Genomic DNA, 15,366 nt, shown 5'->3' with positions numbered 1-15,366 from the left:
ATTTTCCTCGACATCTTAAAAGCCATCTACAAAAAGCCCACAGCAAATATCATTCTCATTGGGGAAGCACTGGTAGCCTTTCCCCTAAGATCAGGAACAAGACAGGGATGTCCACACTCACCACTGCTATTCAACATAGTATTGGAAGTCCTAGCCTCAGCAATCAGACAACAAAAAGACATTAAAGGCATTCAAATTGGCAAAGAGAAGTCAAACTCTCCCTCTTCGCCGATGACATGATACTCTACATAGAAAACACAAAACCCTCCACCCTAAGATTGCTAGAATTCATACAGCAATTTGGAAGCATGGCAGGATACAAAATCAATGCCCAGAAATCAATGGCATTTCTATACACTAACAATGAGACTGAAGAAAGAGAAATTAAGGAGTCAATCCCATTTACAATTGCACCCAAAAGCATAAGATAATTAGGAATAAACCTAACCAAAGAGGTAAAGGACCTATACCCTAAAAACTATAGAACACTTCTGAAAAAAATTGAGGAAGACACAAAGAGATGGAAAAATATTCCATGCTCATGGATTGGCAGAATTAATATTGTGAAAATGCCAATGTTACCCAGGGAAAATTACACGTTTAATGCAATCCCTATCAAAATACCATGGATTTTCTTCAGAGAGTTAGAACAAATTATTTTAAGATTTGTGTGGAATCAGAAAAGACCCCGAATAGGCAGGGGAATTTTAAAAAAGAAAACCATATCTGGGGGCATCACAATGCCAGATTTCAGGTTGTACTACAAAGCTGTGGTATCAAGACAGTGTGGTACTGGCACAAAAACAGACACATAGATCAGTGGAACAGAATAGAGAATCCAGAAGTGGACCCTGAACTTTATGGGCAACTAATATTCGATAAAGGAGGAAAGACTATCCATTGGAAGAAAGACAGTCTCTTCAATAAATGGTGCTGGGAAAATTGGACATCCACATGCAGAAGAATGAAACTAGACCACTCTCTTGCACCATACACAAAGATAAACTCAAAATGGATGAAAGATCTAAATGTGAGACAAGATTCCATCAAAATCCTAGAGAAGAACACAGGCAACACCCTTTTTGAACTCGGCCATAGTAACTTCTTGCAAGATACATCCACGAAGGCAAAAGAAACAAAAGCAAAAATGAACTATTGGGACTTCATCAAGATAAGAAGCTTTTGCACAGCAAAGGATACAGTCAACAAAACTCAAAGACAACCTACAGAATGGGAGAAGATATTTGCAAATGACATATCAGATAAAGGGCTAGTTTCCAAGATCTATAAAGAACTTATTAAACTCTTCTTTTTGAAAATTATTAATAAGGGAATGTACCTCCACATGGAGAGAAGTATGAAGAGTAGGGAGTATATATTTCTTCCTAATATTCACATATTCACAATATTTCTAAGATTTTCTCTTAACTAATTGGCTTAATATTAAGCTATGGTAGCAAAGCATGTGCTTATACCCCTTAAGAGAGAAATCAGTTCTCTTTAAGGCAGAACAATCTACCTTCCCAGTTTCACTTTCCCAATGCCAATTCCTTTGAATATCTTTCCGGGACTGTGTTGGACATTTCAGAATTTACACCGAATCAGAGAACTGGATAACTAAGTGAGCAAGGCCTTTCTACATATAACTGAAAATGTACCTACTAATATTTTCCCACTGTCAAGTACTTAGATGTGTTATCTAACACAGGCAAATATCTAATGACATTATAGATATGTTAACAATTCTTATATAGATACAGAGTTTTTAGAGAATAGTCCTAGAAAATTTATTCATGAAATAAAGTGCTCTAGACCCCTCAAGTTTTGTTTATTCTTTTTTAAACAGTTTAATTGAAGTATAACTGATATATAAAAACTGCATATATTTAATGTATACAAGTTGGTGAATTTGTACCTATGCACATATCTGTGATACCATCACCACAATCAAGATAATTTCCATATCCATCTACTTTGTTTTAAGTACAGGATACTTGATGTTTGGATGGAATTCAGATTTTTTTTTTTTTAAAAACAAAGGCTGAGCTGTAATCCTCTAACTTAGATTAATTCCTTCAGGGATTTAAAAGATGTAAGAGTCTAATTTGCCAATTTTCAGAGATTCCAAAGCGTTAAGGAAGCCAATGAATTTATTATGTCACTTTTTATTCCTTATGCTGGCATATAGGAAATTACTAAAACAACCTCATTTTTTTGTAGCAGTTATCTCAGGATGTGAATTTTTCCCGAAATATTAGTTGTTTTTAAAATTCTCCATATATTTTAATCCTGCAAGATATTTTTATTATTGTTTTTATACAATGTGTATTTAACTTTCCACCTTATTTTCTTTCTTATTATGTACTTAATGAAGTACTCATGACATTCTCAAGGATACACATCATTATTTTTCTTAGTTATAAAGAGCACCTTATTATTTTTTCTTTTAGTGTAGGTATACTGATGATGAATTCACTTAGTGTTTGTTTTTCTGGAAAATTTCCTTTCTTTCTTTTTTTCTGGAAAATTTCCTATTCCATTTCTTTTTTAAAAAAAGATTTTATTTATTTATTTACAAGAGGGAGAAGCAGGCTCCATGCAGGGAGCCGATGTAGGACTTGATCCCAGGACCCCAGGATCACAACCTGAGCCTACCACTGAGCCACTCAAGTGCCCCTCGTTGTTTCATCTTTAATAATTTACTGATGTATAACAAATTTACAAGAAATGTACACAATTAAATTTTACTGGTTAATTAATCTTTACAAAGATATACAACCCTATAACCACCACCCAGATAAATATATAGAATATTACCAACAATCAAAACAAGTCTCTATCTGTCAGTCAAGATTCAACCAAAGTAGCTATTGTCCTAACTTTATGTGTATAATTTTTGGCAATATACGTTTTCATTTTTCTTAGATATATAACTAGGAGAGCAATTACTAAGACATGATAATTATGTTTATATAAAAGTGCCAGAATATTTTCTTAAGTGGTTATATACCATTTCACATGTCTGTCACCAATATATGATACTTCCAGTTGCTCTCCATCCTTGTCATGATTTATGTTGTCAGCTTACATTTTAATTGTAGCCATTCTAGTGAGCGTGTGACTCATTTATAATTTGAATTTCCTCATAACTAATGATATTGAGCTTCTTTACATTTGCCTATTGGTATTCACGTATCTTCCTTTATGAAGCATTCAATAAATTTTCTTGACCATTTTTAGTTATCATTTGTTCACTAGTATATTGTTATGGATATTTGCATCTATGATCATGAGAGATATTGGTAATTCCTTGACTGGTGTTAGTATCAGATTTATGCTGATTTCACAAAATGAGTGAGAAAGTGTTCTCTCCTCACATGCTTTGAAGGATTGGATTATTTGTCCTTTTGATAGTATTCACCAGTAAGGCAACATAAATTTGGAATTTTCTTTGTGAAAAGACTTAGGTATTCAATTTTCATAGCAGAAAGAAAAGTATGCAGATTTTCTACTTTGTGTCAGGTCTATAATTTACATCTTCCACATAACTTTTCCATTTCATCTAAGTTGTCAAATATATTGATTTAACCTTGTTTGCAACCGTCGTGTGTTAAGATGTTAATATTCAGAGGATCTGTATTGCTGTTCTATCTTACCTTCTTTTTTTAAAAAAAAAGATTTTATTTATTTATTCAAGAGATACACAGAGAGAGGCAGAGACACAGGCAGAGGGAGAAGCAGGCTCCATGCAGGGAGCCCAATGCGGGACTCAATCCCCGAACTCCAGGATCACAACCCGAACAGAAGGCAGATGCTCAGCCCCTGAATCACCCACGCGTCCTTCTCTCACATTCTTTATATTGGTGTTTCTACCTGGGTTCTATCAGGAGACAGAAACCACACAGTGATTTAAACAGGGGGAGTTTAATATCAAGGATTATTAACCTATGCTAGGTTAGTAACCATAAGATATGAGAATGCTACAAGATACCCTAAGACCCAAGGAGAATTTAACAAGGAAGTATGATTTTGAAGGGGGATTGAATCTCCAGGCCAGGTTCGAACCTCCTTGCAGAAGCTGTAGTTGCATTATACCTGGTGGCAAAGAAGTTTACAGGTTTTCCTGGGCCTAAACTCTTTTACAGTTCTGTGCAAGGCAAAAAGAACACCCCAGGGCACTGACTAGTCTTAGCCAGTGGGTGCCTATGAAGGTATGCAGAGGCCATACGGCTATTACTGTGGGTGGGAGGCCTTCACATCAGGAAGAATAGAAATAGTGATTGCCAGCCAGGCTCTAGCTGCAAGGCTGCTGAAGGGCTATGTGTAACTGGCGAGGGGCTAGGGTATATGTCCTCACTCTCATGCCTCGCTCATATGTGCAGCTGGCAGAGCTAGCATGTTAGAGGAAGTCACTGAGACATCCAGCTTGACTCTGGCAATTGAGACTATGTCCAACCCTGTTCTGCAAATGTATGGTCTGTCCATCATTCCTACAGTAAGAGCTTTTTCAAGAACATATCCTCTAAAGAATAAAGTGTTGTTGAGACGATCTGGACTGCATATGTGACCAAATCCAATTAAGGGCTCTATATCATCCCATTAGATTTACCACTCTTTCCCAATAAAATGGATTCATAACACAAGACTTGCATACTTTTTTACAACTGTAAAAAGGAATTTACTATGCATAATATAACATCACCGCTAAGTAAGAAAAAGTTATAATTTTGTTGTTCTGTTTTTTCAGTTAAAAAATTTTGATAATTACCTCTATCACTTGGTTCAAGGTTCATCTTCTATATTATTTTTTTAAAATATTTTATTCATTCATGATATATGTATATATATATATATATATATATATATAGAGAGAGAGAGAGAGAGAGAGAGAGAGAGAGGCAGAGACAGAAGCAGAGGGAGAAGCAGGCCCCACGCAGGGAGCCCGACATGGGACCCGATCCAGGATCCCAGGACCAAGCCCTGAGTCGAAGGCAGGTGCTAAACTGTTGAGCCACCCAGGGATCCCCTTATCTTCTATATTAAAAACTAAAGTTTCCCCCAAGAAGCACTGGGAGCCTTTCCCCTAAGGTCAGGAACAAGACAGGAATGTCCAGTCTCACCACTCCTTTCAACATAGTACTACAAGTCCTAGCCTCAGCAACCAGGCAACAAAAAGAAATAAAAGGCATTCAAATTGGCAAAGAAGTCAAAGTCTCCCTCTTCACCGATGACATGATACTCTATGTAGAAAACCCAAAAGACTCCGCCCCAAGATTGCTAGAACTCATACAGCAATTTGGCAGTGTTGCAGGATACAAAATCAATGCCCAGGAGTCAGTGGCATTTCTATACACTAACAATGAGACTGAAAGAAGAGAAATTAAGAAGTCAAACCCATTTACAATTGCACCCAAAAGCATAAGATACCTAGGAATAAACCTAACCAATGAGGTAAAGGATCTATACCCTAAAAACTATAGAACACTTCTGAAAGAAATTGAGGAGGACACAAAGAGATGGAAAAATATTCCATGCTCATGGATTGGAAGAATTAATATTGTGAAAATGTCCATGCTACCCAGGGCAATTTACATTTTTAAATAATAAATTTATTTATTGATTTATTTTTTATTGGTGTTGAATTTGCCAACATACAGAATAACACCCAGTGCTCATGCCATCAAGTGCCCCCCTCACTGCCTGTCACCCATTCACCCCCAACCCCCGCCCTCCTCCCCTTCCACCACCCCTAGTTCGTTTCCCAGAGTTAGGAGTCTTTATGTTCTGTCTCCCTTTCTGTGTTGCGTGCGCTGCAGCAAAACCATCAAGGTCTTGAGGATAAGGGGATGAGGAAAATAAAAGAAAAGTAAAGAGATGGGGACAGGAGGGACACAGTGGATGATGTGCAAGCAGTGCCAGCTTTATTCAAGGTTTTATAACATTTTATAGCATGAGCCAAACAAAGCCAAGAAGGTGTTTATTTTTAGCAGGTTTGTGAAACCCTCCAAAATTCCCCTTTCTCAGCATGCAAGACAGACTCCCAGGTGCCAGAAGACCATGGTAAATAGATAAGCTTGTTGCTCCAGATGTGCATACTTCAAAGGAATATTAGGTACAGTAAACAGACCAGGAAGGACAGACAGACCCTTATTTACATTTATGACCAGGTCAGAATAAGTTGGATCTATTGTGTTATGTGTGCGACCACGTAAAAGCGAGCCCTGAGAACCATTGCTCAAGCCTTTTCTCAAGCGTCTACCAACTATTCATCCTCTAGGCTCCCGAGCCTTTTGAGTGAATGAGGGACGCAAGTCCGGGGCTGGTTTGGTTCAGTTACTCCAGCTAGTTTGTGGTCGCCCACATTTCTGATATTTCCTACCCATTTCTTCTCCCGTCCCTTCTATTCCCTTTCACTATTATTTATATTCCCCAAATGAATGAGAACATATAATGTTTGGAGGACAATTTACATGTTTAATGCAATCCCTAACAAAATACCATGGGCTTTCTTCAGAGAGTTGGAACAAATTATTATAATTTGGAATTAAAATTAATAATTTAATGGAATCGGGAAAGATCCCGAATAGCCAGGGGAATTTTAAAAAAGAAAATCATAGCTGGGGGCATCACAATGCCAGATTTCAGGTTGTACTACAAAACTGTGGTCATCCAGACAGGGTGGTACTGGCACAAAAACAGACACATAGATCAATGGAACAGAATAGAGAATCCAGAAGTGGACCCTGAACTTTATGGTCAACTAATATTCGACAAAGGAGGAAAGACTATCCGTTGGAATAAAGACAGTCTCTTCAATAAATGGTATTCGGAAAATTGGACATCCACACGCAGAAGAATGAAACCAGACCACTCTCTTGCACCATATGCAGAGATAAACTCAAAATGGATGAAAGATCTAAATGTGAGACAAGATTCCATCAAAATCCTAGAGGAGAACACAGGCAACACCCTTTTTGAACTTGGCCACAGTAACTTCTTGCAAGATTCATCCATGAAGGCAAGAGAAACAAAAGCAAAAATGAACTATTGGGACTTCATCAAGATAAGAAGCTTTTGCAAAGCAAAAGATACCGTCAACAAAACACAAAGACAACCTACAGAATGGGAGAAGATATTTGCAAATGACGTATCAGATAAAGGGCTAGTATCCAAGATCTATAAAGAAGAAATGTGTGGGAAATATCAGAAAGGGAGACAGAACGTAAAGACTGCTAACTCTGGGAAATGAACTAGGGGTGGTAGAAGGGGAGGAGGGCGGGGGGTGGGAGTGAATGGGTGACGGGCACTGGGGGTTATTCTGTATGTTAGTAAATTGAACACCAATAAAAAATTTAAAAAAAAAGAACTTATTAAACTCAACAGCAAAGAAACAAACAATCCAATCATGATATGGGCAAAAGACATGAAGAGAAATCTCACAGAGGAGGACATAGACTTGGCCAACATGCACATGAGAAAATGCTCTGCATCACTTGCCATCAGGGAAATACAAATCAAAACCACAATGAGATCCCACCTCACACCAGTGAGAATGGGGAAAATTAACAAGGCAGGAAACCACAAATGTTGGAGAGGATGTGGAGAAAGGGGAACCCTCCTTCACTGTTGATGGAAATGGGAACTGGTGCAGCCACTCTGGAAAACTGTGTGGAGGTTCCTCAGAGTTAAAAATAGACCTGCCCTATGACCCAGCCATTGCACTGCTGGGGATTTACCCCAGAGATACAGATGCAATGAAACGCGGGGACGGGAAGATTTGATGGTCTGATTTTTTTCTAGCCATGGAGATAAGGTGCCCTGTAATTTTTAAACTATCAATGACTTTGATTATATTTGCTAAATATGCTATGGGGGCATAAGAATCAAGGGAAAAAAAACAAGAGGGTCCTTTGTGATTGTTGTATAAAAGCCAGTAATGAATTGTCTAATGAACTTTGACACACAAAAAAAATATGTGTAGTAGTGGGACCATTTCCTTAGAGACACAGAGGTATAACCATAGCATTAAATGTATAAACACAACAATGATATCACAACAAAGCAAATGCTTGGCTTCTTTTCTAAGGCAATTGGATGTAAGAATTAAGTGTTATTTGATATAATTATAGATTCACATGTACATGTAATAAATAACAGAAAGAACATGTAATAAATAACAGAAAGAACTCATGCATACTTTACCCAGTTTCTTGCAGTGGTCACATCTTATAAGACACAATCTCACACCCAGGACTTTGGTAACCACACAATACAAGTACAGAAAAATTTCATGATCACAATATCCCCTCATTTGCTGTTTTTTTGTTTTGTTTTGTTTTGTTTTGTTTTGTAGCCAGGCAAGCCTCCATTTCCCTTAGTCTTTCCATCACTGGAATTCACTAATTTGTTCTCCATTTTCTAATTTTGGCATAAACAAATCAATAGTGCACATGACTGTTGGGATTGACTTTTTGACGTGGCATAATTCTCTGGAGATTTATCCAAGGTGTTATCTATGTCAATAGCTTGTTTCTTTACACTGCTAAATATTCTTCAATTGTATGGATGTGTAATAATGTGATCAACGCTTACTTTTTAAGTGACATCTGAGTTGTTGCAAATTTTTGGCTATTATAAGGTCATCATGAATATTTATGTGCAGGTTTTATCTGGGTTAAAAGACTAGGCAGTATGGTATATGTATGTGTATAATTTAAAAGTACATTTATATATATTTCCATATATAAATATTTATCTCGGATATATAAGTACTGATGATATGTAATTTATATGCTCTAAACTCACCCACTTAAAGTATGCAGTTCAATGGTTTTAAACTGTATACATAGTTGTATATTCGTCAGTACAGTAAACTTCAATGTGAGAGAATAAAACTATATAGGAGTAATGTTTCTGTCTCACTAGATTTAAGTATTATTCTGACATAGACGATGATGTTAGAATGTGTATGGTAAGCCCTACAGATAACAATAGAAAAATACATCAAAAATATTGTGGAAGCATCATTAAAAGAATTAAAATGATAAAACTGGAAATACTCACTTAATGCAAAAGGAGGCATTGAAGTAGGAATAGAAGAGGAAGGAGTACAATAGACATCTAGAGAGCAAAAAGTAAAGTGGGAGAGGTACATCCATCTGTATCAATAATAACATTACATGTAAATGGATCCAACTATCCAACTGAAAAGCTGAGATTTTCAATCTGGAATAATGAGAAAAAAGTAACCACAGTATACTGTCTATAGAAGATACATACAGATTCAAAAATATAAGCATATTGAAAGTAAAACATTGGAAAACAAATTTAAAGCATCCAACTACTTAACAACAGAGCCCCAAAATACATAAAGCAAAACTGACTAATGAAGAATAGACAGTTGAGCAACAATAATCGGAGACTTAATTTTCAAAAATGGATAGAGCAACTAGGCTCAAATTCAACAAGGATTTAAAAAAAGACTTCTAAAGCAATCAGACCTAATACTCAAATCTACAACACTCAAGTGTAAAACAACAGAATAAAAATTCTTGGCATTGGTGATTTCCTTTTTTTTTTTGTATCTTTTTTATTGGGGTTCAATTTGCCAACATATAGTATAACACCCAGTGCTCATCCCATCAAGTGCCCCCCCAGTGCCTGTCACCCAGTCACCCCATCCCCCCGCCCACCTCCCTTTCCACCACCCCTTGTTCGTTTCCCAGAGTTAGGAGTCTCTCATGTTCCGTCTCCCTCTCTGATATTTCCCACTCATTTTCTCTCCTTTCCCCTTTAATCCCTTTCACTATTTTTTATATTCCCCATATGAATGAAACCATGTAGTGTTTGTCCTTCTCCGACTGATTTACTTCATTCAGCATAATATCCTCCAGTTCCATCCACGTTGAAGCAAATGGTGACTTCCTTTATTGAAAAACTGTTTCTATACATTTAGTTTTTTGCTGTTGTATATTCTCTTCTGCATTTCTTTGATTTAATTTGTACTTTTTCTTACTTCTTGAAATGGATACTTAGATCATTGATTTTACTGTTTCTTCTTTTTAAAATATAAATACTTACACTATATATTTCTTTCCAAGCACACCTTTATCTGTATCACACAGGCTTTAGCACATAATATTTTCATATCATAGAGTACAAATATTTTCTAATATTCATTTTGAGCTCCTTTTTTATACAAATGCTTTTCATGTGTATACTATTTAGTTTCTGAATACATGTGAGATGTTCCACATATCTTCATATTGATCGCTTACTCAAAACTTCAATTTCATAAACATTTTTTCTCTTGAAAGTAGTGTTCAGATTTCAGGAGTTTTTTGCACAATATTTCATACTGATGATTAGGTCTGGTTTGTTACATGAGTTGTTTAGATTTCTATATTATATTGATGCTTTGGTCAGTTTGAGCTATGCAATGCTGAGATAATGTGTAAAAATCACCCACTGTGATTATGGATTTTTCCATTTTTCCTTTTTGTTCTATAAGGTTCTTATATTCTCAGGTTATATAATAAAGTATATAAAATTTAGAAAATTTTATATATTCTCAATGAATACAAACTTATTTTTATCAATTTTATTTTTATCAGATTAATTTCCAAACCAGAGAAAAAGAATTTACCTGCAGCCAATGCAAATTTTGTGTTAAATAGATCTAATCGTTCCCCACTACTCAGAAATCAAAAGTTCCAAAATGCCTACCTGTTAAAAACAAAAAGACAAAAACAAACCATGTGGAATAAATGTAATCAGTCAATTCATTTTTTTTCTATCTGAATCTTTATAACGAAGTTTCCAAGTAGTCTTTATAAAGAAATTTGTTGGTTACTCCTCTTTTACTGTTCATACCATAAAGCAGCTACTTTAAACCAATAAATAGAAGGCCAGTGTATATAACAGATATGTGCTATTATCTATTTTTGGTTGTAAAGTATAAAATTAGAAATGTTAATATTTTATCAAAGAGAGAAAATAAAATGTCAGCTTTAAATAATCTTAATTTGGGAAGCCTGGATGGCTCTGCCGTTGAGCATCTGCCTTTGGCTCAGGTCCCGATCTCGGGATCCGGGATAAAGTCCCGCATCCAGCTCCCTGCATGGAGCCTGCTTCTCCCTCTCCCTCTGTCTGCTTCTCTCTCTGTGTCTCACAGGAATGAATAAATAAAATCTTTAAAAAAAGAAATAATCAATTTTCTGACTTTAATGTATATAATATTGAATTTTTATTTTAATTTTGAAAGGGAAAGTTCCAATATCTACTTTAAATACCTAGGATGAAAAAACTTTTTTTTTTCTTTTTACATGGGACGAGATGCAACATAAGGATTAGTAAATGCACTCTCTTTAAAAAAAACAGCAAATTGTGGAAGGAGCCTCGGTGTCCATTGAAAGATGAATGGATAAAGAAGATGTGGTTTGTGTATACAATGGAATATTCCTCAGCCATTAGAAATGACAAATACCCACCATTTGCTTCAACATGGATGGAACTGGAGGGTATTATGCTGAGTGAAGTAAGTCAATCGGAGAAGGACAAACATTATATGTTCTCATTCATTTGGGGAATATAAATAATAGTGAAAGGGAATATAAAGGAAGGGAGAAGAAGTGTGTGGGAAATATCAGAAAGGGAGACAGAACATAAAGACTCCTAACTCTGGGAAAGGAACTAGGGGTGGTGGAAGGGAAGGAGGGCAGGGGGTGGGGGTGAATGGGTGACGGGCACTGAGGGGGGCACTTGACGGGATGAGCACTGGGTGTTATTCTGTATGTTGGCAAATTGAACACCAATAAAAAATTAATTTATTATAAAAAATAAAAAATAAGCAAAAAATCAAATAAGGATAAAAAGACCAGCAAATTTTCCAGTAGTATTTAAGAAGAAATAGTCTCAATAATTGTCACCTTGGATGGTCTCTTCAGTTAATATGGCTTTGGCTAAAAATGGTAGACTACTTTTATATGGTCACAAGGCAAGCTACAGTTGGGATGACTCAGCCAAACAGCACTTGAGAGGCACTCTCCAAACTTTATGAAGAATTTGGATACTTACCCTCACACTTATGACACATACTTAAGCCAAATGATCGGCAATCACGCAGATGGCCTTACTTCAAATTCAGTAGCCCTAGGAAATATACTTCTGTGGCTTGATTTTGAATTGCACATGCACAACTTAGTAATTTTGAGTAACTATTTTTTCATGGGCAGTTGAGGTGACAGTCAAGATTTATAGGAATTGTTGGGCTGAACAAAATTCCTATTAAATTTTGTTTATTTGTGTATTAAATTAAATATAAACAAGTGAATTCCTTGTTTGTTACAAAACATTGATGTTGTACTAACTTGAGTTATTAGTGTGAGATCTAAGTGGACAGACTATACAAGCTTCCCCAAATTTTCAATCTTTCAAAGTCTATTTTGAAGTACATTCAAAGACAAAGGAGAAGAGTGTAGAGGGACGGACTACTTCAATTCCTCAGGCTGGCCAACAGGTTTAAAAGTTACTTTCTGGAGATGTCCGGGTAGATGAAGACAATGTAGCTGTATAGCAACCTGTCTCTCTTGTTTCTCCCCAAATGCTACAAAACCATAAAAATAGAAAAGTAAATTCTATACCAGAGGTGGACAAACTTTCTGTAAAAAGCTAGACAGTAAATACTTTTGGCATTTGGATCCATGAGGCCTCTGTTAGGCTACTCAACTCTGCCATTAAAGGCCACCATAGTCAATAGGCAGATGAGTGAGAGTGGACATGTTTCAATAAAACTTTATTTACTAAAGCCAGTGTAGATAGACTTTACCCCCGTATCTTAATGTTTTTTTACTCTTACACAGCAGGGAGTCTGCTTCTCGCTCTTTCTCTCCCTCTGTTACTGCCCCCCTTCAATGCTCACTGCCTCCCCATCAAGTTAATTAATTAATTAATTAACTAATTAATTAAATTCAGTGTGCTCTTATTTGTGTAAGATAAATGCAATTTTTTTGATTGTGTCATTGAAAGCTCGTTTCACTTGCTTGTTCCTCAAAGTATAAATGAAAGGGTTCAACAAAGGAGCAACAGATGTAGTGAGCACGGATACCCCTTTATTGATATCCACCTCTTCTTTGGCCGAAGGCTTGATATAGATGAAAATACAGCTGCCGTATGTAATGGAAACAACAAGCATGTGTGAAGAACAGGTGGAGAAAGCTTTTTTTCTTTGAGAAGCAGAAGAAAATCTTAGAATTGTCCTGATGATATATATATAGGAAAGAATGACACCTATCAGTGTAATAATGAATGTCAGTACTGCACAGATTATAACCACCTGTTCTATAACCCATGTATCCGAGCATGAAATCTTAAAAAGAGGAGATGCATCACAGCCAAAATGATCAATGGCATTGGAGTCACAGAATTCCAGCTGGAGGCCCATACCAAGGGGTGTGATGATGATCAGCAGCCCAGAAATCCAGCAACAGAGGACAAGGATGGTACAGACTTTGTTATTCATGATGGTCATGTAATGAAGGGGTTTGCAGATGGCCACATAGCGGTCATAGGACATGGCTGCCAGGAGAAAAAATTCTGTGACCCCAAAAAGCCCAATAAAAAATATTTGGCAAGCGCAAGCATTATACGTAATAGTGTTGTCTCCAGTTGTTATACTGTACAAGAATCTGGGAATGCATACTGTTGTGAATGAGATTTCTAAGATGGAGAAATTGCGGAGAAAAAAATACATAGGTGTTTTAAGATGAGAATCCATAAATGTAAGAATGATAATGGTCAAATTTCCAGTAATGCTCAGCACGTAGCTGAGAAATAAGAAGATAAAAAGAAGAACTTGCAGCTGTGGGTCCTCCGTAAGTCCCAACAAGATGAATGTTGTTATTGCTGTGTGATTTCTCATTGTTACCTATGATGTCTTAGGCAATCTACATGAAAAAAAAGTCAAAGAGAAAGTATTTAAACAGAAGAAAGGAAACAATAAGGCAAAAATCAATGAAACAGAACACAATAAAGCAAGAGAGAAGATCAAAGGAATTGAAAGCTGATTCTTAGAAAAGATAAATAACACTGATAAAACTGCTGTGAGACTGACCTGAAGAAAAGATAAGCTTTGTCAGGAATGAGCGCGATAACATCATTAGAGATTATACAGATATTAAGAAGATAAAAATGAAATATTTTGAAAATGTCTGCAGAGTAGATGTGGCAACTTAAATGGAATGCACTAATTCTTTGAAGGATACAATATACCAAAGATAATTCAAGTTGAAATATCTAATATATATAGTCCTATATCTATTAAAGTAAACAAATATGTAGTAAGACATCCCATAAAGAGAACTCCAGGCGCAGACGGCTTAATTGTAGGTTTCTACTAAACAGTCAAGACAAACAAAGGCACCAGTTCTATACAAATCCTTTCATAAAATTGATGAAACCAAAAATTATAGCATTATCTGATGGAGCTACTCACGTCTGTAAACTTAATATAAATGATAACCACAATAAAAAAGGGAAGAGTGAAGGGTCTTATATAGTAATACATTTTCTGCATTCTACCTCCAGTAGTAAAATATTGATTATAACTGGTCTGTGAAATGTTTCTTGGGTACATCATGTCACACACAAACTTTTAAGAAATGGTATAGTCAAACGTACGTTATATAAATTAAAATGAAACACTGGGGCTATTAATTTTGAGGCAGAAAATGAGAAACAAAAGAAAGAACAATGAGAACAAACAAAATGATTAACAGATGTTCAAACATAAATAATTACATTGTATAAATGACCAAAACATACCACACTGATTAAAAGACAGGGATTGTAAGAATGTGTTTTTAAGAAACCTCCCACCTAGATGCAGTATTTAAACACTTCACTTCAAATATAATGACATAGATAAGTCAAACAATTAAAAAATGACTACCATGTGAACCACAATAAAGGGAATGTTGGAGTAAATATGCTAATATTACCATCAAAGAAAGTTAACAAACATACAAAAGAAAATTACATACCATTAAATTATCCAATTCACCGATAACAGCTAAAGATCTTAATTATTTATGTATTTAACAGTACACCAAAATATAAGAAGAATAAACTGGCATAAATAAAAGAAGAAATAATAGGTAAATTGTAAATCATAGCTGGAGATTTACTAATCGATGGAACTAGTTGACTGAAAATCCACAAAAGTATAGAAAAACTATATGTCAATTATATATAATTGATGTTTATAGAACACTCTGCCTAATAATGGCAGAATGCATATTATTTTCTTTTATAAATTTATCTTTTATCAGTGTTCAATTTGCCAAGATATAGAATAAAACCCAGTGCTCA

The 15,366-nt window shown here is 35.7% G+C and overlaps 1 protein-coding gene across 1 annotated transcript; it reads right to left on the bottom strand.

Annotated features, from left to right (window-relative positions):
- Nucleotides 1-12,979: 12,979 nt before the first annotated feature.
- On the bottom strand, nucleotides 12,980-13,918 carry LOC144290366 (olfactory receptor 6C2-like). Its single transcript, XM_077859523.1, has one exon. The coding sequence runs from the start codon at nucleotides 13,916-13,918 to the stop codon at nucleotides 12,980-12,982; it is 939 nt and encodes a 312-aa protein (XP_077715649.1).
- Nucleotides 13,919-15,366: the final 1,448 nt, after the last annotated feature.

The sequence above is a fragment of the Canis aureus genome, chromosome 2, assembly GCF_053574225.1.
Source record: "Canis aureus isolate CA01 chromosome 2, VMU_Caureus_v.1.0, whole genome shotgun sequence".
NCBI classification, from domain to species: Eukaryota; Metazoa; Chordata; class Mammalia; order Carnivora; family Canidae; genus Canis; species Canis aureus.
This window is presented reverse-complemented; position numbering and strand designations above follow the sequence as displayed.